We start from the raw sequence: 21337 nt of genomic DNA on the forward strand, positions 1-21337 counted from the left end.
CACATTCAAAGCCCAGCTCAACCACGGTGCTACCTTGTGCTTCAGAGGAGAGTGATTCTTCCCCACCATCATCATCATCTTGTGCTTCTGCAGCACTCAACAGGAGGACAGGAAAGAGAGGTGCTACACAAGTTGGAAGCAAACAGGACAAGTTGCTGGTACGTGTTCTTTCCTTTAAAACAGGATCACGTTGTTATAAGAGAATGGTGTCACACAGTCCCATGTAAGTCAGTCTATGTGTTTCACTAAGGACTAATTGTGGTCTGAAGATCAAAGATGAAGAGGGTATCACTTTCGCTACAATGATGGGTCTATCCGAATTTTTCCATCTTCACTGTGGTAATTGTTTTGCATACACATACATGCAAGCATTCTGAACACTATTTCATACTTACTAGTTCTCCTCCCCACTAGCCATACGATTTTAATCATCTTGCAGTTCCGAGCAGAAGCACAAACACTTATTTCTCAGATTTTGGTATGAAAAATTTTGTTACCCTATATAATCTAAAATAATGCAGTCAAAAGGACAGGGAATCAAGACAGCACTACAAAAAATGGTTGAAAATTGATTCTTGTACCCTGCATTTTAGCAGTGTACTAGGGATAGCTCTGTAAGCCTACAGAACTAGTTCTAACTAGAACTTTTGGCACAGACACAAGAACTAGAGCTTCCTTATATAGCCAGTATAAACAATTCTGCATTAGCACATCACAATTTACAGGTGATATGTTTCAAAAGGCCAACTTAACACCCACATTTGTCAGAGAAACCTTCGGTAAACAACAATGTACTTCACAGCACTGCATTTGCCAGGAATCAGAGGCAGCCTTTTTATCAACATTGCAAATACTTTTCCCTGATACAAAAGCCAAGAGCAACTAAAGAAACTCCTACCCGTTCAAAATAAACCTGCATGTCCCTATCAAAGGGAAACAAACATTTATTATGATGTTGAACTACTTGGGTGATAAGATAACAAATCAGGAGAAAACTGTATTTTTATGAACTGTACAACTATGTCAAAGCCATCAGAGGACTCTCCTCTTGCTGAGGGATTGCTGTCACCCTACTTTAAGATACATGAATGGTAACCACAAACATTTTCAGAAATAGTAGGAATTAATCTCTTTTTCAGACTTTATATAAAAAGCTTTAATTTTCAGAGAAGTTGCCCTCGCGAAATCTGCGATCCTTATGAATGGAGATTATTATGGCAATGGTCATAAATAACTAAGTGGTCTTTAAGACCAAAGCCATCAGCTTCCAGTATACTGAGCTTCTCCTTACAACAGGATATGCTTAGAAGATATGAACAGCATCTAAACACAGTAATGCTGTAAAAAATGAGAGCATAAAAAAGCATGAAAAATGAACAAGGGTTACAGTATTAAGATAGTAGCTGATCTTGTACGATCTTACCACCTTTGCAAATTTTGAAGATTTTTTTGGTTGCAAGGGATGTTGGGCTTTTACTTAGAGAAGAAGTGCTCACCATGTAACACAGGACCTGCCGGCTGCTGCTTTTGCATTTACATTTATCAGGCACCAGCTGACACATGGTGAAATCCTTCCACTAGCACCTGCAAAGTGAAAGATGACTTCCCCCACTACAGTATTTTTTTTTTTTTAACTCCCTAGCCCAAATAATACACAATACTAGCCATTGCCCAGTTTAATTGTTTCCACTCCTTGCTACTACCTACAAAACTGCAGTAGCACTAAGCCACAAGAAAGCTCATCTGGCAACATTTACTGCAGGTTCATCTTTGGAGGGAGCCTCTGAGAAACACAGTTACAGATTTCTTCTCTAACTAGTGTGTGAAAACTAGAGAAGAAACAAAACTTGTAATCATTCTTCACATTTCTGTTAACATCAAGGATGGAAATAAATTACTTCAAGTAACCTTTGAACCAAGCCACTCTAAGTAATGGGATGAAGTTCATGGAAGAAAATAGCATTGGGAAAGAGTACCAAAGGCGCAATCTGAACTGTAAAACAACTGCCTTAAGAAATACAAAGTCCTGAAGCTGACAGAGGCTGCAGAGCTTCTGTCACACATATTTGCGTAGAACTCGTTTCCTAAACTCCAAAGTACTACCACGTACCCTGCGGATATTATATGGGTATTGTAAACCTTCAAAGGCTGTACCTCCTGCAGCAATCAAACGGACAGCAAAGGTCTCTTTCTCTCCAGCTGGCATGATTTGCATAGAAATCACTTTGCACATACCAAAGCAGGTACTGCAAATCCTGCTCAACGTTCACAAGCATGAATTCAAGGCTTTCAAGATGTTTTGTATACACAATAATTAAGCAACCATGAAAGCTTTTCATGATTCTAGCTTTTATGAAGCTGGGATATTTGTTCCCATTTCTCTCCCATGGTTGGTGTAGTTCCCAGCACACTACAGAAAGCCTAGGATGACTGGAAAACACCCTTATAGGAGGATTTACTGGGCCACTACTGGCAGATGCTGGTTTCATCTGTCATTAGAAGTGTGTAACGAAGAAGTTCTCCTAACTTCTTTGGGCAATATGTTCCAGCAGTTCACCAGCTCACTCTATTACAGCATCCTCCCTATTTTGTACTGTTCACTAATTTGTGCGTTCAGAGCATTTTCTGTCAGCTGCAAGATAAACACAACACTGAACAGAACAGACCCAGGACACTCCTGCAGAACAAACCTTTTCCCAGCCTGACAGTGAGCCACTGCTGCTTTCCGCCCAAGTTTTTCAATTAGGTCTTCACCTACTCTATTACATTATTTTTAAAAAAAATATATATTTCTAGACCTTCCCTCCACAGTTTGCTGGTGAGAATATAATGACAGTCACCAATAAAAGCCCTTCCAAAATTTATATATATACACACACAATTTTTTTCCCCACTGTTTCTTCACTATCCACTTGGCTTATTACTTTGAGAAATAAAACCAGTTTATTTTGACAGAATTACTGATACGTTCATGCTAACTGCAACTTACTCCTTTTAGTCCAGCATCATAGCTATTACTGCTAGGCACTATAGTACTACAAGAAAACAAAGAGAATACTCTTCCTATTTGCACAGGTAACAACTTTTATGCATCTTTAAAGTGCTGAAATGAAGAATTCACTATCCTGTTCCGAGTAAATCATCACCCTGTATTTAGAAACAAGTTCCAAACACGCTCAAATGTGAATGTGTTGGATTTTTGCATAATCAAGTAAATGAGCTTGGTTAGTACTCAGGTATTGAAGAAAGCGGTACCTAAACCCCCCAGAACTTACTGAGATTTTGTAATCATGTCACTTTGCCTTGTCTCATAGATACTATATTAAATAAATTATTTGGCTGGTTTATTCTACTACAGAAACTTTCCCCATGCCCATGTATCTTTTTCCATTACCGACCTGATATTAGCAACTTACTGTCTGACCTCAAGCGCTGCTGACAGAGTATACTGATCCTGATATGCTGCACCTTCCTTCCGTTTATAGGATCTTCTAGCTGGAAACGGAACCAATGAAGTAGTTTCAGCTTCCTTTCACAAAACAACATACAAACACAGAGCGTTGTTCAGCTCCTATCAGTAAACTAGGAAAACAATTCAGAATTTGTGGAACTGTAGTCACATTAAAGTTTCATTGCTGGATTTACAAAGCATATTCTGTCCATAGCAACTGAACATGATTTTCCCTAGAAAAACATTTGGATTAATTAATATTATTATGAATGGAAAAGCCACCACCTTTCCAAAACCAAAACAAACCACTGGAGAGTGTGGAGGAAACCTTGGTAGTTCCAATGCATATTCGAACTACTGTTAAAATACATCGGCATTACTTCTTACTCTGTTGCCAGAGCGGAGCATCTCCTACTCTGTGCTTCAGTTGTTGTGTAAATACCAGGGAGATTCTGACCCTGAACAGACACATTAAGATAAGTATGCCCTAATGTTCTGTGAACCGAGGGCCATTCTAGCCCATTAGAAAATTTCAGCTGAGAGAAGTATCATCTATAGAAGTTGGTCACGGATTCTCTGAAATGCTTATCATTGAGATAAGACAGAAGACACAGATATTTCAGTGTGTTTTTGTAATGATTACCAGAAAGGGTGCTGTAATTTATCTACAATATAAAGGAATTTCTGACCCATTTAGAAGTCATTTAAACCCAGCTGTTTTCTTTTTCCCTTCCTCTATTTTTAAGCCAGATAGCTGTTTTCTTTCTAGCCAGAACATTGCTCTCCAACAGCTTGGAAGAGAGAGCCTCCTAAGATTTTTCACCATGAAAAATTCATGCCATTATACTGGCACACACATCAGGAGTTCTAAGAACTTTCCCTCTGCAACTGCAAATCTGTGGCTGACCAGGCATAGCTCTTCCTTTTAGGAAAGCTCTCAGCACTCATCCTACTATGCACATACAACATAAATGTGGTAAAAATTCTATAGCTTGAATCTAGAAGAGCAGATGCACTTTCAAGGCTTCTTTACCTTTTAAAACATGGTTTCTCTCTAAGTTCTCCAGATTTTTTTAGCTCTGAATTTTTTTCCTGTACTGAATTAACTTCAACATATCTATATGTGCACACACATTCAGATATGATATCTGAAGATATCATACTGTAGTACTTAAAAGTTGTTTTACATATCAAATGTTTGGGTTTGATAAATGTAAAATTAAACCAAGACTTCAAAAGTATGTAGCACAGAGCATCATAAGCTCTATGGAGTGCTTCAGTATTCCCTGCTTTCTTTCTCAGCTGGAAATGGGCACGTGAAAGATGCCCTCTGCCAAAGCCAATGTTAGCCAGTAATCCCTCCTTGATGAAACACCAGTGGAACGCAACCTGAATTTTGGACTTGAACAGGAGATTGGAGCAAGGTGCTCGTTCCTTAAATAGAAAAAGGAGAGGAGCTGGCTGTGTATTAGGGAAATCACTAATTCCAAGCAGGCTGTGAAACACTTAAAAGCTTTGGCTGCTGAATACTCTGAAAAAACTAACTTGATCTAGTCAAGCTAATTTTCTTCAGAGGCCAAAGTTCCTTTAGAATAACCGTGAGAAGAGACTCCTTGATTTTTTGTGATTTTTTTGGACAGAATGACATACCTAGCATTTACAAGTTTATGAAGAGTCTCTGAACAGCTGTGCTTAAAAACCATAATACAAAAAAAAAAAGAAAATCTTTGTCTTACTAAAAACCGTGCACTATTCAGGCAGTTCTAGTGCAAAACCTTTAGCAAACCTGAAGATCTTTTCAACAGCCTTATCTGTCACAGGGGCAAAGCCAACTACACTAACCAAGAAATAAGTAGGGAAAAACTGCAGGTATTTAAAAAAACATGTATACTATGGGCATTAAGAACCACATACTCATCTGGTCTTTCCTGTTGACTCCCACAAGATGCAAAGATCTTGCAATCTAGTAGCATAACCCTGCACCAACACAGCTATTAAAAAAAAAAGACTGTTTTCCTATATTCCGCTTGCAGCATGCCTGCAATTACTCAGAAAAACATTAAAATGCATTTAAGAATGACAGTAGTGAGATCACTTCTTACAGCACGTCTGCTAGTAACAGGATTCAAAGAAGAGCAAGTGCAAGTAAACAGACGGGTCCTCTAATTAAAATTAAGTGACTTAAGTAGCAAGGTTAGAATGGAAAGTACCCATTCTGAGATACTGCTAAGCTACAAGTAAAATCTGCAGGTTAGAATGATCCTTACCATTTGCTTAAGTATCAAAGCAGAACATGTGCATTACTGCAAGCAATAAATACCAACTCTAAGAAACATTAACCTTTATTATTAGTGACTAATGATAATAAAAGGTATATTTATACGCTGTGCCCTTGCTATTTCCCGAATTAAAGTTGAAAATTACTTTTTACGATTTAATTGGTAAATAGCATTTGAAAAGGTTCAAACTACACTGTTTAGACAGGACCAGCCCACAGAGTTTGCTTCTGCAGCCCCTTGGAATTTGAACTCCTTGATCTCTTCATCTATGTATATATTTGAGAGGGAAGGAGTCTTTTCCCATGGCTGTAAAAGTGCCATTTCTCTTGTGCATGAAGAGAATAACAGTAGAATCCTTGAACTCAATGTTTACTTTTTCCTTAAGTGGCTGAGGAAAAGAAGGATTGCTGGTAAAACTGCAAATCCTTTAACAAGTTTATAGCATCCCAAGAAGATTAACCCCTAAACCAAAACTACACAATAAATGAAGATAGTTTTCCATTTTTATAAGGAAACACAGGCTAGTTAAGGTCAAGCCACTGGCAGAGATTAAAACACCTATTGAACAGATGGGAACTCTCCAAATACACATTCCAAGTTGGCTAAAGAAACTGGTGGCTTAGGCAAAAACTCAAACAACATATTTTCAACGTTGCCTGTATTGTATCTGGGGAAATAGAGTATAGATCTGATGCAGACACAAATGACAGCTGAAAACATCACAGGACATGCAGAACATACATCAGCACAAAAAATTCAAAGATTACCTACACTAAATCTAAAAAAATTCCTAAGCAAAACTTTACTTAACATGGAATAAAAGACGACACACTCCATTATCTTTTCATCAAAGTTTTCTCCCCCCCACCTTTTTTTTAGTTGGTTTGGAAATTCCAGGGTAGAGATGATGTGAAAAGTGTGTCTACTTTGTTTTGAGGGACAAAGTTAGCCCCATGATATAATTCTCCCACACACACACTTTTTTTTTCCCTCACATTAGCTATTTCAATAGTCTCTGTGGCATTTCAGGAAAACCATAGGAATGATAAGATTACAAATCTTAATTTTGAAATTATCAGCTATAGAGAACATAGAAGTGCATTACATAATAGCTGATCCCGAATGAGGCATCTGCAATTGATGGATATAAAAACATTATTTTACTTATTCCTACATCACAATTACCATGAAAAATACTTTAAAGTCCTTGTAAAAGATGCAGAATAAGTTGATGATATCTGGCTTTTCATGTGCTTGTAGTAAGACTATAATTTTAACACTCTTTATTCTTTTTACCTGTAGGAAGAAGAACTTTTGTCTGACCATTGGTCAGGTGGTAATTTTTGAATAAGAAGTTAGTTAAGATGGAAGAGCTTCTCTTGAAGCTTAACCCTATTTCTGTGAGAATTAAACAAGAAAAACAAAAAGAAAAGAGTAAGACAGTGTGTAAAAAGAATAAAAAATACACCTTTGGTTTTGTTTTCAGTACTGACGTAACTTTGCAATCTCGGTCTTGGAGAAAGACATTCACAGCACAGCCTGGCTCAACCATCACAAAACATGGCAAATATAAACCAATGTAAGTCTGCTTCACATTTTGTTAGAGTACATTTTTAGTCACAGATTTACATCAACATTACAAAAGACAGGAATTCCTGTTGATCAAGCCTGCATGCTTAAACAGAAGGTTTTAAAAAAAAAAAAAAAGAAAAAAAGAAAAGAAAAGAAAAACAACTGTCAAATCATGGCAGGACACAGTTTTGTTGATACTTAGGTCCAACCCTTTGACCTTATTTCCAATCCTGTACTACTATTGTTCATGAGGCATTATCTTAACAAGATAACAATCTTAACGTCAGTGACTAATACCAGTACATCTTTCAGCTTTTACCAGTAGATGTATATTGAAAAAGAGTCAGCTGAAGTCAGAGCAGGTTGATCAGGACTTACTGGTTTGGATGTCTTACAGAAAGGAGGCATAGGACTGCATTGCCAAAAACAATGAAGAGAAACACAATTAAGGGTTTTTTGCAAATAATTTAGGGATGATTAGCAGGAATGAAAGAAGCTACCTTATTTCTGCACTCAGCATAACAATACCTTTTTCCTGGATATCCAACTGCAGAAATAGAGAATGGCATTTTTCACTAAAGCAAGATTTTTAAACATTTACAAAAAATGAAAAATTAATTGGAACTGCAAGTGAAGGGAACACAAGCTGCCTGCTCAGCTGCCTTCAGGTTAATGAAAAACAAAGGAAAGATTTCTGCTCACACTCTTCTGTCTTCTCAAAATAAAAAATATCAAATATTTTTATAGGATGCAGCTAACATCTGGACAGATGTTTTTAATGCACTGATAATATGACAATTACTTCAAGGTTACCTTTCCAAAGTATTTTTAAATTAGAAAGTGCTTGATATAAAATCATCAAAATAGACTCTTTAAATTATGGTTCACTCTCACTATGTAATATACTACTTAGGTACTGGACAAACATTCTCACGAATGGAACAAAGACTTTTTTTTTTTTTTTTAAAGATAAACTAATTGGACTATTGGTTTACCTGTGGTTCCTATCTCAAAGCTTCTTGGCTGAGAATGGGTTTAATGATTACCTTTTATAACCTCTGTACTTAAGCTGCTGCTGCTTCTGCGTATTCTGATTTCAGACATGGACATATCTTGCTGTCTAACTGGCTGGTAAATCTAACGGGAGAAATAGAAATACACTATACAAAGATTCCTGGAGCCTGATTAACACCAAACAAATATAAATAAATAAGGTAAGTGAAAGTATGAATTGCTAAAAGACGATGATTAAATCATTCTGAATACAAGACTTTAAAGAGAAGCTGGGCACAAAGCTGTAATAAAAATTCAGTGACCCAAGCCCTGCATTCCTTTTGTGGGCAATTTTCTATTGTAGGTTTAATCTTCAAAGTCGGATTCATAATGATTTCTTTTAAAAAAAATCTTTAATTCAAAACATAAACCGGATGTCTTTATAGCACAAATATTTCTGAAGACCAGCAGTACTGAGATAGCTGATCTGTCATTTTAAAACGCTACAGTTTCTGTAGCCAGGAATTACTGGATACTAGCTAAGTTGCCTAAACATGACGCACTCCTGAATTACTGTCTGTGTAACTGCAAAATGATCTTCAACATTCAGATTCTAGTAATTATGTCTGAGGAGAGAGGAGACTTTTAACTGAATCAGCTTTTAAGAATCAGGACCTAGCCTGACCAATCAATTTCCTTCACTACCTCAGGTTGTATTCTATCCCAGTGCTATGGGAAACAAGCAAGATCCTCACAAAACCAATCCCAAGTCTAAATTTAAATTAGAAAATAAACTGTTCACATTCTAATTCTAAACAGAACAAAGTGTTCAGTAGGACATTCACCCTGAGGCAACACAGAGAAGACTGATAACTCTTTGAGGCAGAGAGCTGCTAATTAGACAATTACAGGAGACAATACTCGGTTTAGCAGATACTTGCATCTCCAAGAAATTGGGACAAGGCCTAATTTACCGAAGATCAGAAAGAAGGTCTCCTAGATAACAGACTAGCTTTTGGGAGAAAGACTAAATCTGTCTGGACCTCTGGAGGAATTCAAAGGAGGGACTAGCTATAAAACCTAGATTGTTCCAGTAAGAACATCTCGCAACTGAATGTAACCTGAGGCAGAAGATACAAAGAGATTCACTGCAAGGTGGGTATGAGGAAAATCCACAGCAAGTCAGATGGATGAGGTGAAGTAGGTGGAAGTCCTTTGCCTGTGAGCAAGTGTGTGTACTTATGTTTTCTAGCAGTATTTAACTACACTTTTTTGGACCCATATCAGCAAAACTGAAGCAAACAGGAATATGCTAGACTGATATTTTGTTTTTATTTCCCTAGAGATTTCAACAAGTAAACCAAATGGGTGAAGAAACCTTGAGGAAAAGAAGAGGAGAGGACAACAGAAAAGAAGATGGACAGTCCATTCAGAGTCATGAACCCCAAACGATGAACCTACAAAAACAGGCAAAACTTTTTCTTTTCCCCCTTCAGTCTGTGTGCATATGAGGGCTGGCAGAGGGAGGCAGGAAGGGGGTACCTGTGCACATGCATTATCATACAAAAAAATGCATTTGTGTCCCAATTCAGCAGTGATGTAATACCTTGAGAGTGTGGTTGGTTTACATTTTAGGAAAGTGCTAATTATTAAATAGCTCTGATATAAACACAATTAAAGAGATATGTATTAAGTCTTTGAATTATTTTTATATCTGATAACTTCAAAGTTGATCAAGTGAGACACTTCATAAACTTTACTGTTTCTTTCCAAATGTACTTCACAGAGGCTGAAGTGGGTTGTTCAGCTCATCACTTCTGAAAGTTTGTTAGTGTTTATGGCCATAAAATAGCCACTGGTTCAGAAGGACAAGTGAATGTCTCCTCCAGAAAATTACAGATGCTTTAGAAAATAGATGTGCTACTTGCTCTCAGGAGGGAGTGGAATTCCTCTTTAAGTAATACAGAAAAAGATTCTCTTTGTGGTTTTAGTTTGGTGCCAAGACTGGCAAAATATTGATGTTATTAGACTAGCCATAACTAACAGGAAAGTTTAAGTAGCCTATGCCACTATTTTTCTAGCAGGAGGCGCCTCATGTTTTAATAGTTTCATGGAACACACAGGTTACTACAAAGTCAGGAGAAGGTGATCTTTCACCACCTAGCAGTATCAAGATAATTCCTGTGCACAAATACCTGAAGCAAGCAGAGGAAAAAAAACCCCAAAACCTACTGAAAGAAAAATACATGGACTCCATCCAAGAAAGCAAATTTTTGAAGCTTAGAAAATTCAGAATTTCTCAAGTGCTTATAAAATAACTTTAAAGTTAATCAAAGAATGGAAAGGAAATGTTTACCTGTACAAGGTTAGATTTGAGACCCACATAATCCAAAGGACAGTTTAATAAAGCAAATACACAGGCAAACTCCAAATAACTTACTTTGGAAACAGGAGGAGTACGCCACAGGGTGTGTATGCATCTTGGAAAGAAAAGAGAAACTTCACATAGTTTAACGTTACTTAGTAGAAGCTATATGTTGAAAGGTGGGGAAAAAAGTTAGTAACAACAAGCGTATTATACCAAAAAATAACTCCTGAATTATTAGAAATTACCAAAGTGTCTCCTTTTATTTCAAGGTGGGCCTCATCAGTGGAATCTGTATGATTGTTGGTACAATTATTGGCTCGGGTATCTTTGTTTCTCCAAAATCAGTACTTGCCAACGTTGGAGCTGTGGGTCCTTGTTTAACCATCTGGGCAGCCTGTGGAATTCTCGCAACATTAGGTAAATGAGTCAACAAAGAATTTGAATCTTTGCTTAAATCTTTGTATCTATTATTTCTTCGTACTACTGTCAGTTCAAAAATGAGCTAATAGCATCTAGACCAAAATCAATCATATCCTGAGATGAGCGTAGCAGTACTCAGGCAAAAAAACAATTAAAATGTTTATAAAAGATAAATTAGGTTTTAAAAATTGTAAAGCACGTTTTCAGTTCATTTTGAAAGCAAGTTTTAGTTTTACTTACTTCATCCACTAAGTGTAATAGAGAATACTTTTCTACTTAAATCACAGGCAAAACATGAAATTTAATGGTGGCGAGCTACGTGCATCTGCTATTTTTTTTACTTGTGTAATTGTGTAAATCTAATATTCTATAACCTGAAGATTTAGCACTAAGCACCTCAAAATATTTCAAGTAGAAAGCCAAAAAGGAATTCTTTGGGCATTGTATCAGGTACACGGTATATACAAAAAACTTTACACAGATGCCAGCTGCAACAATAAATCTAGAAGTAGAACTGTACTTTTAAGCTGAGCTCAGTAGACATTTTACTTCAAAATTGTGCAGCGAGTCTATTTTTTTCCAAGTTTCCAAAAGGTAGGTCACCCAGTGCAGTTATTAGATGCTTTTTATAGTGTTAGTTTCTGAAACAGAAATCTAATATGAGGTCAGAATGTTTGTACGTTATTTGCTCAAGTCTTAAACACCAATAGCAGTAAAGTCTGGACTGTAACTTAATAGTTGCAGTATATTCTTTTTTTCCTAATTGCTCACAAGCAATTAAAATCTTGTTTTGGATATACAGTAAAATGTACAGGAACATGAAGAGAGTAATGATGCATTGTATATATCTATTTCCTTCACTTTGCTACCTACTAAAAAGTGATAATCTGTTCTAGCCAGTCATACTTTAAGAAGTGCATGAACTAAACAACCACTAAGTGCTTTTCTTGTTATTCAGGTGCACTTTGTTTTGCTGAGCTTGGTACAATGATCACAAAATCCGGGGGAGAATATCCTTACCTTATGGAGGCATTTGGCCCGATTCCAGCATTTTTATTTTCATGGACAAGCTTACTTGTCACAAAACCCAGTTCATTTGCAATCATTTGCCTCAGCTTTGCAGAATACGCATCAGCTCCTTTTTATCCGGGTTGCGATCCACCCCCAGTTGTCATCAAGTGTCTTGCAGCAGCTGCCATTGGTAAGACTCATACCTTTTTAAGGGAGTAGATCCATGTTGTGTAGCAATTTCCATTCAGCTCCATCAACGAATGCATTTCAGCACAGCAAGACTTCATTAGGTTAATAATAAAGACATCAGAAGCGACCCTACGCTGAAAGCAACAGAAGAGTTTGGGGGACAGCACACAGCAAGTCCTTCCCACAATAACCAATTCAACAACATATAAAAAGGATAGGCTTAAAAATGGTTCCTAGTTGTTCCTAGTCTGTTTCTTTTATGCTTTACTAAGATAAATACAGCTGTGGAACAAAGGCTTATCTCCAGCAGAAAAGGAAGAAAAATTAAGTGCGGGGATACTATTTCTGTATTTATCAGAATGCTGTGCAACTTCACTTTTTTTTTTTGTTAAAGATACTATCAAAATCTAATTCAGAAAACTTTTTCCTCACTATTAAGAGTTATCCAAAGAGTATGTTAACAACCTATATGAATAATACAAACAGTGGGAGTAAAAAGCAGTACACTAAATAAGGGGGGAGGGAAAAAGCTTTAAGAGGCAACTTTTTTTCAGTTCTGACAAATTTAATGCAGAAATATGATTTTTTTCTTTTAGTGGTAATTACAATAGTGAATTCACTGAGTGTGAAGCTGGGAAGTTATCTCCAGAATTTTCTCACAGCTGCTAAAATGATCATTGTCACAATCATTATTGTAAGTGGAATTGTTCTCCTTGCACAAGGTAATTAAACATACTTTACTTGCAAAAATTACTTTAGCTTCTGCTACGGCCATTTAAAAATTTCCCACTGACGGAAGTGGCACAACAATAAGGCGCGCTCTATTCAGTGGTTTAGTTCCAAGTCTCCCAAGAACTGTCGTACTTTCTTTCAGAGAGGGGGGGTGGGTGGGAAATGCAACGCTACAGATCACTTCATAAAAATTGGTATGAATTAACAGTGAGATGTTTCAAAGATGAAACAGATGTTGGAATGTTTCTTTATCTGGTGGGGATTAAAAGAATTAATTTCAACACTGATCAGTAATCTACATCTTATTTGCAGGAAAAACTGAAAACTTCAAAGATTCTTTCAAGGACAGTAAAGTTTCTGTTAGCTCTATCAGTCTGGCATTTTATAATGGACTCTGGGCGTATGATGGATGGTAAGGTATCTTTACTAGTGTTAACAGGTACAGTTTAACAGGCTTTAACTGGCTTACTCTCTCCCTGTAGAGCTCAAAGATATAATCTGAAAAAGTTAACATCTGACTTGTTATTAAGAATCTCTTAATGAATTCTGGAAAAAGAACATCGGTTTGGTTAAAAAAAAAAAAAAATTGACAAAAAAAAAAAAGAAAACCAACAAACCACCTCAAACTGCCCCCCCAGCCCCTTTCCAATCCTCAAGTTACTATTTATAAGGGAAAGAAATGATAGGCAAAATAGCCTTCCTAGAGCCCCTACAGATTACTCCATCAAATCCCCTTTCTTATGAAATATGTAGTGGTGTTTGATATGTACAGGAGGACATAATAAACCAATACAAAACCCACGCTGCCAGAATCTGTAAGGTTCAACTTTCAAATTTTTCTTACTCAGTTTCATTTGGAAATAATGTAAAGACATTGAAGTCATCTTCCATGAGAAGCCTTCAGTTTTAAATCTCTGTATCTGTTTATCCATTATCATCTACCATGTTAGATTTAAGAAAACACATTTGAAAATAATCACAAACATGGATGGATTTAGGTTTACACGTATGTTGTACATACAGCATTTATATTTAATACTAAAAGAGTGCTTTCCAGAATTATTTGCACAAGAATAAACTTATTTGCTGTCAGGAATATTTAACTTAATCTCTACCACAGTCCAGAAAAGAGTTTACACATTTTATTTTCTGAAACTAAAGGGAATGTCAGTTGGTCTAGGGCTCTGTTGGCACAAATCTAAGATCAATGTCTGATCCATTAATACTATTCTTAAATGTTCAAACTGTAAACATTTGCATATAGATCCATATTTTGGAAGGAATTAATAATTATAAATATTAACTTGCAAGAAAGCAAGTCCCATTTAGATGCTTAGAACTGAATTTATATTTAAACGGATTACACTTTCAAGTTCTATTTCCAAGCTTTAGTGTCTCAACTCAGACATGTAAGTCTGCTAAGTCAGACACTCACCTTGATTTTTTTTTTAAGGGGGTAGAGAAGCTGGTACCTAAACAACTATTTCAGTATGTGACCACCAGGAACAGACATTGGAAAAATTGCCTGTTGAACTGTAAATGCCAACTCCTCACATTTTCAGGAGTGGATGAGTAAAAATCTTGATTCAATCTGGCCTATGTGCTCTAGCAAAAATGAGTATTTGGAAGTTATAATTCTGATAGGTGTAATCCTTAAAAAGGTTTTTATGCTACTTTTCTAGACAATATGACTCACAGAACAATTGTGAAACATTAGCAGACTTGCTTCAGTCCTTGCAATGGGTATGCTTGCACTTTTATTTGAAGACACTCAGACATTGCAAACCTTGAAGTTCAAAGCCGATCTTGTCAATCCGAGATAAATGTCTGCCACATTTTTATTATTCTGGGATATTGTATCCAAGAATCAAGACAACCTCATTTCAAAATCTGATATATTTCTAAAACTGTGAGGAGGCAAAGAAAATGGAGGAAAAGAAAGTAAAAAACCAGTAACACAAGCAATAACCTCTGACTATAATATATTAGTATTTCAAGACCCGACTGCTAATAACATTGTATCAATGTTTTTCCTTCCAGGAATCAACTCAATTACATCACAGAAGAACTTAAAAATCCTTACAGGTAATGCTATGTCAGAAATCAGTGTTTCTAATGACAGAAATCAAACACTTAATATTTTTGTAGAAGCAGACATGTATTTTTAGTTTGGCTTTAAAAGCAATGGTTATTCAAGGTTTGAGCACTAACAGACAAGAGCTAATTAGCATCTATTACAGACTTCATAAATTTGCATAAAGTTGTATTTTTCCTTTATTAAAATCCTGATTTCCATGGCTCTACAATAAAGAAATGTAAATACACCTAAAAACATATATATGGGGAAAAGTAAGAATCCACAGTTTACTATGACAACTCTACCAGTGATACAGCAATGCTGATGGAGTCTTACTTTTGCATTCTTTAGAAATCTACCGCTATCTATAATTATTGGAATCCCCTTGGTTACAGTTTGTTACGTTCTGATAAACATTTCATATTTCACCGTAATGACTTCAACAGAACTCCTGCAGTCCCAGGCAGTTGCTGTGGTAAGCCACTTTATTTTGTAATAGAGCATCTGAAGAAGGCTGTGTGCATTAAAGTACCTTCAGCAGTAACACAAGCAAAAAGGAACCCGTAATTTTTCTTAAAATACAATTAATTTCTAAGTTGTCAGTGTCACCTTTTTTCCATTATCTACTGTCATTTCTTAATCTAAAGTTTATTTCAGTAATGTCATATAGTTCTGTCATATCCCAAGGAAAAAAAAAAGAAAAAAGAAGGAAGCAATAGTAATGCAGTCTTCAGTTAATGTTTTGTAAACACTGCAGCTCAGAGGTTGACTGTTTTCATTAAGCACCAAAAAGGTGGAAGGAAAAATAACATCTGACTGCTGCTTTGCCCCTTTCAGTGTTTCCAGTATTTCCAAGAAATAAGCACATGCAAAATGACAGTAGATCAGTTAGTTGTTCTGGAGATAACAGCAAGTAGTCCATAATTCGCTTTGTTATTCTTGATTTTTGTAACAAAGCTAAGAAATATCCTTTTTACATTATTGAAAGACATAATATTACAGAAAAAATGAATGATTAAATAAACTTCTAAAAAATCTTACCACACACATCTGTCCCTTCAGTTCCACTCGGTACATTTTCTGTGGGACATCTCTCTCAAACAACTGTTGAGAGGTCATGCAATTTTTTCTAATGTGAGTTTTTTGGGAAAACAAACAGTATGTGATATGCATGCAAAATGCAGCGTAGCACATGCTGAAGAAAAAACACTAATGCAGAAATACTTAAAAATGTAAAAAAAATAATCTTTTAAAAACTTAGAACTTCAGTGCATTTCAGCATCTTGTTTGCACCAAGAGATACAGCAATACATATAGTTATATCTTAAGAACTAGTACTCTTCAGTATACCACTAAACTTACAATCTTGAACACCACACATCAGCTGGCACTAAACTCAGACTAAATTAACAAAATCATCTGAGAATGGCCACTGAGCAGTACAGAGACAGCACAGCTATCAGCACTAGGGAGGAGCGCGCTGCACAGAGTTCTATGTAAGCAGACTTCCTGCTTAGCACCGATGACTGTCCTACCACTGGACCAGTAAATGACACTGATGTTACACTTACGCAAACCCAGAACTCTCTTTTTAAAAAAAGTTAATCACCTCCCAATTAAAACCCCCAAACCTGTCAAAAAAGTTTCAATTCAAATTCATTTACTGCAGATCAACATACCTCCAACAGATCTAATCCATCCTGTGGTAACAACTGACATACCAGCGCGCACATAAGAACTGAAGCGTAGTCAGAGGCCTTACCAAGTTTGTCCTTTACCTCTTCACCCGTAAGGCCTAGGTTGTTATGCTGTCGCTACTAGTGTTCTTCCTTCTATATAGGTTGAAGCCAGGTTGCGTATGCTGGTGCTCTGCTGCAATGCTCTTTTTGCTTTGCAGACACATGTCCAAACCAAGTGCCTTTAACAGAATTTCTGTATTTTTTTTTACATGTCTCGCAATGTTTCCTACAGATATTGCATCTCAAACACCACAGCAATATTCCACTCTTTATAGAGTGGTTCATATATTAATCTGGGTATTCATTTAGCAAAGCATTCTTTAATAACTACACAAAATATGTTTTTATTGGTAACGTACCTTAGATACCCTTTCTACTGTACTTTTAAAGAGACTCCAACATTACTGAATATACCAAATGGCAGTTAAAATGACAAAAATGATTCATTTTAATCCCATATCCCAGACATTTGGAGATAGAGTCCTTTATCCAGCCTCTTGGATAGTTCCTCTCTTTGTGGCCTTTTCTACAATTGGATCTGCCAATGGGACCTGTTTTACTGCAGGCAGGTAAGCTTTCATTCTAAAGATCTTACAATGAAAATTTTTGAAGGATGGAACAATTTATATATATAGTTATGTATCTACATACACATACACAGACATTCTTCTGATCCAAATGTACAAAATGTAATTAAAAGTACCTGCAAATCTAGCTATATTAATTATCAAAAAGCAGTGGCTATGCAAGTTTGAAAAATTAGAAGAAAGGTCTCTTATTCTTAATTCAAAGCAGGTATAGTACAAAAGTTTTTTTCACCTCTCATCAAGTGTAAAGCTAAGAATTACACAACTAAAAAAAGCCAGTAAGAATGTGACTACACCAGTAATGACAACAAATTGGAAAGAGAAGCTATTCCTTCCAATCAGTTGTTCAATGCAAATTAAGTGTGCAAACTAATGATTCTGAAATTAGTTTCAAGTTCACTACTTCAATACTGGTTCAGAATTAGTTTCAAGTTCACTGCTTTATTACTGGTTATTTCCCTTATTTCAGTCAACTACAATATCCCTTAAGCCCCGTTGCATATCAAAGGAAATACTGACAAAATTATAGTCAAATGTAGCCACACAATAAGACAAATCTGAAAATGAATGATAGTTAAAAAAATGCCACTTGAAGCCTAGGTGCCACACTAACTAGATTGCCTTTTGTTTTGTCAGACTTGTTTATGTTGCAGGTCGTGAAGGGCACATGCTAAAGGTGCTATCTTACATTAGTGTTAAGCGTTTAACACCAGCACCTGCCATCATATTTTACGTAAGTATATATTCTAAGTACAGAAAAAGTTATCAACAAAAATTCTCCTGTAACACATGCTTTCACAATTTACCAGCAGCTTGACACACATCTTTGACTAGACAAGAAAACTGCTAAATACCTATTAGAAAAAAAAGCTATACAAACCCAACTTCTCAATTTGAAGTTTCATTCCAGAACTGCATTTTAAAATCATGATGTCTTCATGCTGTGTATTCTTAAAAACAAATTAAAAAACCACAAAAAGGCAAACAACTCCCCCCCCCCCCCCCCAACAACAAATTATTAGGTAAATCCTTTATTTTACAGGATGCCTGAAAGAAAGCTATCACTACCCTCTTTCCTCCCTGTAAGAATGTATTTACATCTCACTAAAAAGAATTCTATTCAGTAGAATATTTTAAAATAAATCTAGAATATCTTGTTATTTTTTATATATTTTACCCATTTATCTTCAAGGTAAAACAAGATAAATTCAAAATGCAATTGCTCTGTGGACTCCCAGTAACTTTAGTAACCTAAAAATATATTTCGTATCTTGGCTTTCTCCAAGACACACAATCAAAAAACCAGATTAACTCATACAAATTTTAAGTCTTTTGACTTAAAATGGAATTAAGATTGCACACTAAAATAAACACGTTGGCAGAATGCAGATGTTATCTTTAAAGGTGCTGCAATACACCGACATGTTTAAGCATTCACAAATCACAGTTGAACACTGTAAACATACACCCATACTGACATATAAGTAAAATTCAGCCTTCTTTTATAATAGACTACTCTAATTTTTGTTTTCATTTTTAGGGGGCCATTGCTATTATTTATATTATCCCTGGTGACATTGACACACTCATAAATTATTTTAGTTTCGCAGTCTGGATATTTTATGGTTTAACTGTACTGGCACTCATTGTTATGAGGTTTACAAGAAAGGAACTCAAGAGACCAATCAGGGTAAGTTCAGCAGTCAGTATGGCTTTTCCTCCACTCCCATAAATACTGAAACACAAACTCATCCTAAATATTTGGATTTTCAAACAACCACCTCAGGCAGACTCCTCCTTGTTTGATTGGTGTTCCCCTCCCCCCTTACCTGAAACCTAGCCGTTTATTTGTAGTTTTTTTGGACTAGGACAAAGCTCCTAAGGACTGGGAAAAGATTACACAAGGTTTATTTTTACTTGCACAGGCACAAGCCAGATTTTCAGAGATGGGAAACTGCAGTCAGCAGACCACCACTGAAAGAGTACCCGAAATAAGACCCCAGGTCATTGCACTGGAGTCAGGTCCCAGATTCATTAAAACGCAAGCTTTTACACTGCAATACAAAGAGATTTCATACATATAGGTATTTACAATATACACAAAGAGATCTCAATGAATGATTTAGCAGTTTTCCCTATCCATATTGTTACACTTTCAATTGCCTCATCTAATTCCAGAAATTTTAAAAGAAAGAACTGCACAAGACAATTAAAATACTCTTCTTTCACACATGCAGCTTCTCTAAGAACAGCAAAAGAATAAGTAATTTTGTGCTTTGTGTCTTGCAGATACCCATCATCATTCCAGTCATAGTGACATTAGTCTCCATTTTACTGGTATTGGCACCAATCATCAGTGCACCTGAATTAGCCTATTTGTACTGTGTTTTATTTATACTCAGTGGACTTATAGTTTATGTACTTTTTGTTCATTTTAAATTCAACTGGCCCCAAAAAATATCAAGTAAGTATACCTCAGCCAGCCAGCTTCAAATTTAACAGAACATTGCTAAGCTTTAGATTAATTACTGTAATGAAGCTCATTATATGGTCCATCCCATCTAAATCACATGAGCAGAGTCTGGAGGGAGGCAATTTTCCAGACATACAGTGAGGGGCATATAGTGAACTTTATTAAAGATTGTATTTTACTCCTTCCTGTGAAAAAAGTGATGTCTAGCTTCAGGAAAAGCAAAACTCAATTCACAAAGAAGCAGTACATCACTGTAGTAGCACAAGGTAAATGACTTAAAATGAACAGAACTATTTTATCTGTAAAGTTAATTTTTTGATTGTCCGTATTTCCAAACATTGCTTTAGCCATTAACTAAAAATTAGCAGACATACATTCTTACACCACAAAATACTGTGCTTTTAGCTCAGGTTAACAACTTTACTATAACTAAAGACCAAAAATAACCACAGTGCTGCTGAACAGTGTGAAAGCTGCAAGAACCCAGTGTGACCATTTATATTTTCCAGTCTCAAGAGAAACTCTGCAATTATCTCAGGGAAAACAGGATACACAGACATTTCTAAAAGGAAAGGTGGAATCAGCTAAAAAGGACAGAAATAGCTGTTCTGTAGACATTAAAAAAAAATCCATCATCTGTCTCTCCTGCCCCCCAGGATTATTAAATATTATGTAATTATGCAATTAGAAACATTGTACTCTACTAAGAGCAAGTTTAGAAAGCCTGGAATGCTGCAGCTTGGATCTTAAGATTGTTTTTATTCCCCATACCTTATTTTTTAGAGTTTGAGATATGAATACAGAAGAGACAGACAACCACACGATGATAATTTTCTCACTTAGAAAAATAGTCCAAGTTTGAAGAGAAATACTGTTCTCTTATAAAGCCTCTAACAACTTACTTTCCCCACAGAGCCCATCACTATGCACCTTCAGATGCTTTTGGAAGTTGTTCCAGCAGAGGAAGTTACTGAATAAAGTATTTTGTATGTACCAAGTTGTTTTTCAAGTGCTATACTGGTTGAAGGAGATTCAATTTAGTTTGGCACACATTTATACTTTCTAAATTGTTATGTTCATACTGGTGTATTATTTTTGCAACACTTTAGTACTTGAAAATTGTTAAATATATAAAAGATTTCTGAGCCAGATTAGTGTCCAGCAGAGTTGTTTTGTTTGCCAATATGCTACGGTATCTTGTTTTCGGCATTAAAATTACTCAAATCAAAATAAACAAGTGGAACTTTTCAATTATGAAGATGGCAAAACTTAGAAGCAACGCTGTCATGATGCTTTTGATAACACTGCCGAAAGAATGAAGCATCACATTCAGCAGGCCACACAGAAAGGACAGAAATAGCGTAAAATCAGACTAACTCCATTCTCAGTTTCTCAGACCAAACTCTGGCTATCGAAAAAATTAAAGACTGAGGAAGTGGGAATCAA

At 36.1% G+C, this 21337-nt stretch overlaps 2 protein-coding genes across 2 annotated transcripts in view; one reads left to right on the forward strand and one right to left on the reverse strand.

Moving 5' to 3' along the window:
- Nucleotides 1-7122, reverse strand: part of LOC104630050 (E3 ubiquitin-protein ligase RNF182) — a 29536-nt gene extending 22414 nt beyond the window's left edge. The window contains exon 1 of the mRNA XM_075765429.1: nt 7027-7122. The gene's annotated coding sequence lies outside the window, so the exon portion shown is untranslated. The remainder of the gene's footprint in view (nt 1-7026) is intronic.
- Nucleotides 7123-7554: 432 nt separating this feature from the next.
- Nucleotides 7555-21337, forward strand: SLC7A9 (solute carrier family 7 member 9). Its single transcript, XM_010308496.2, has 13 exons — nt 7555-8516; nt 9639-9764; nt 10933-11080; nt 12042-12284; nt 12880-13005; nt 13328-13427; nt 15056-15100; nt 15444-15567; nt 17297-17400; nt 18055-18151; nt 18959-19108; nt 19708-19882; nt 20805-21337. The coding sequence occupies exons 2-13, from the start codon at nt 9660-9662 to the stop codon at nt 20867-20869; spliced, it is 1482 nt and encodes a 493-aa protein (XP_010306798.1). The 5' UTR covers nt 7555-8516; nt 9639-9659; the 3' UTR covers nt 20870-21337.

This window comes from Balearica regulorum, chromosome 13 (assembly GCF_011004875.1).
Source record: "Balearica regulorum gibbericeps isolate bBalReg1 chromosome 13, bBalReg1.pri, whole genome shotgun sequence".
Taxonomy (NCBI): Eukaryota; Metazoa; Chordata; class Aves; order Gruiformes; family Gruidae; genus Balearica; species Balearica regulorum.

Excerpts from the sequence above, each read along its gene's own strand:
- SLC7A9 (XM_010308496.2), top strand. The coding sequence starts at position 9,660 with ATGGGTGAAGAAACCTTGAGGAAAAGAAGAGGAGAGGACAACAGAAAA. Across the intron at positions 13,006-13,327 it reads AATTGTTCTCCTTGCACAAG|GAAAAACTGAAAACTTCAAA; the intron begins GTAATTAAACAT and ends TCTTATTTGCAG. Across the intron at positions 19,883-20,804 it reads CTGGCCCCAAAAAATATCAA|AGCCCATCACTATGCACCTT; the intron begins GTAAGTATACCT and ends CTTTCCCCACAG.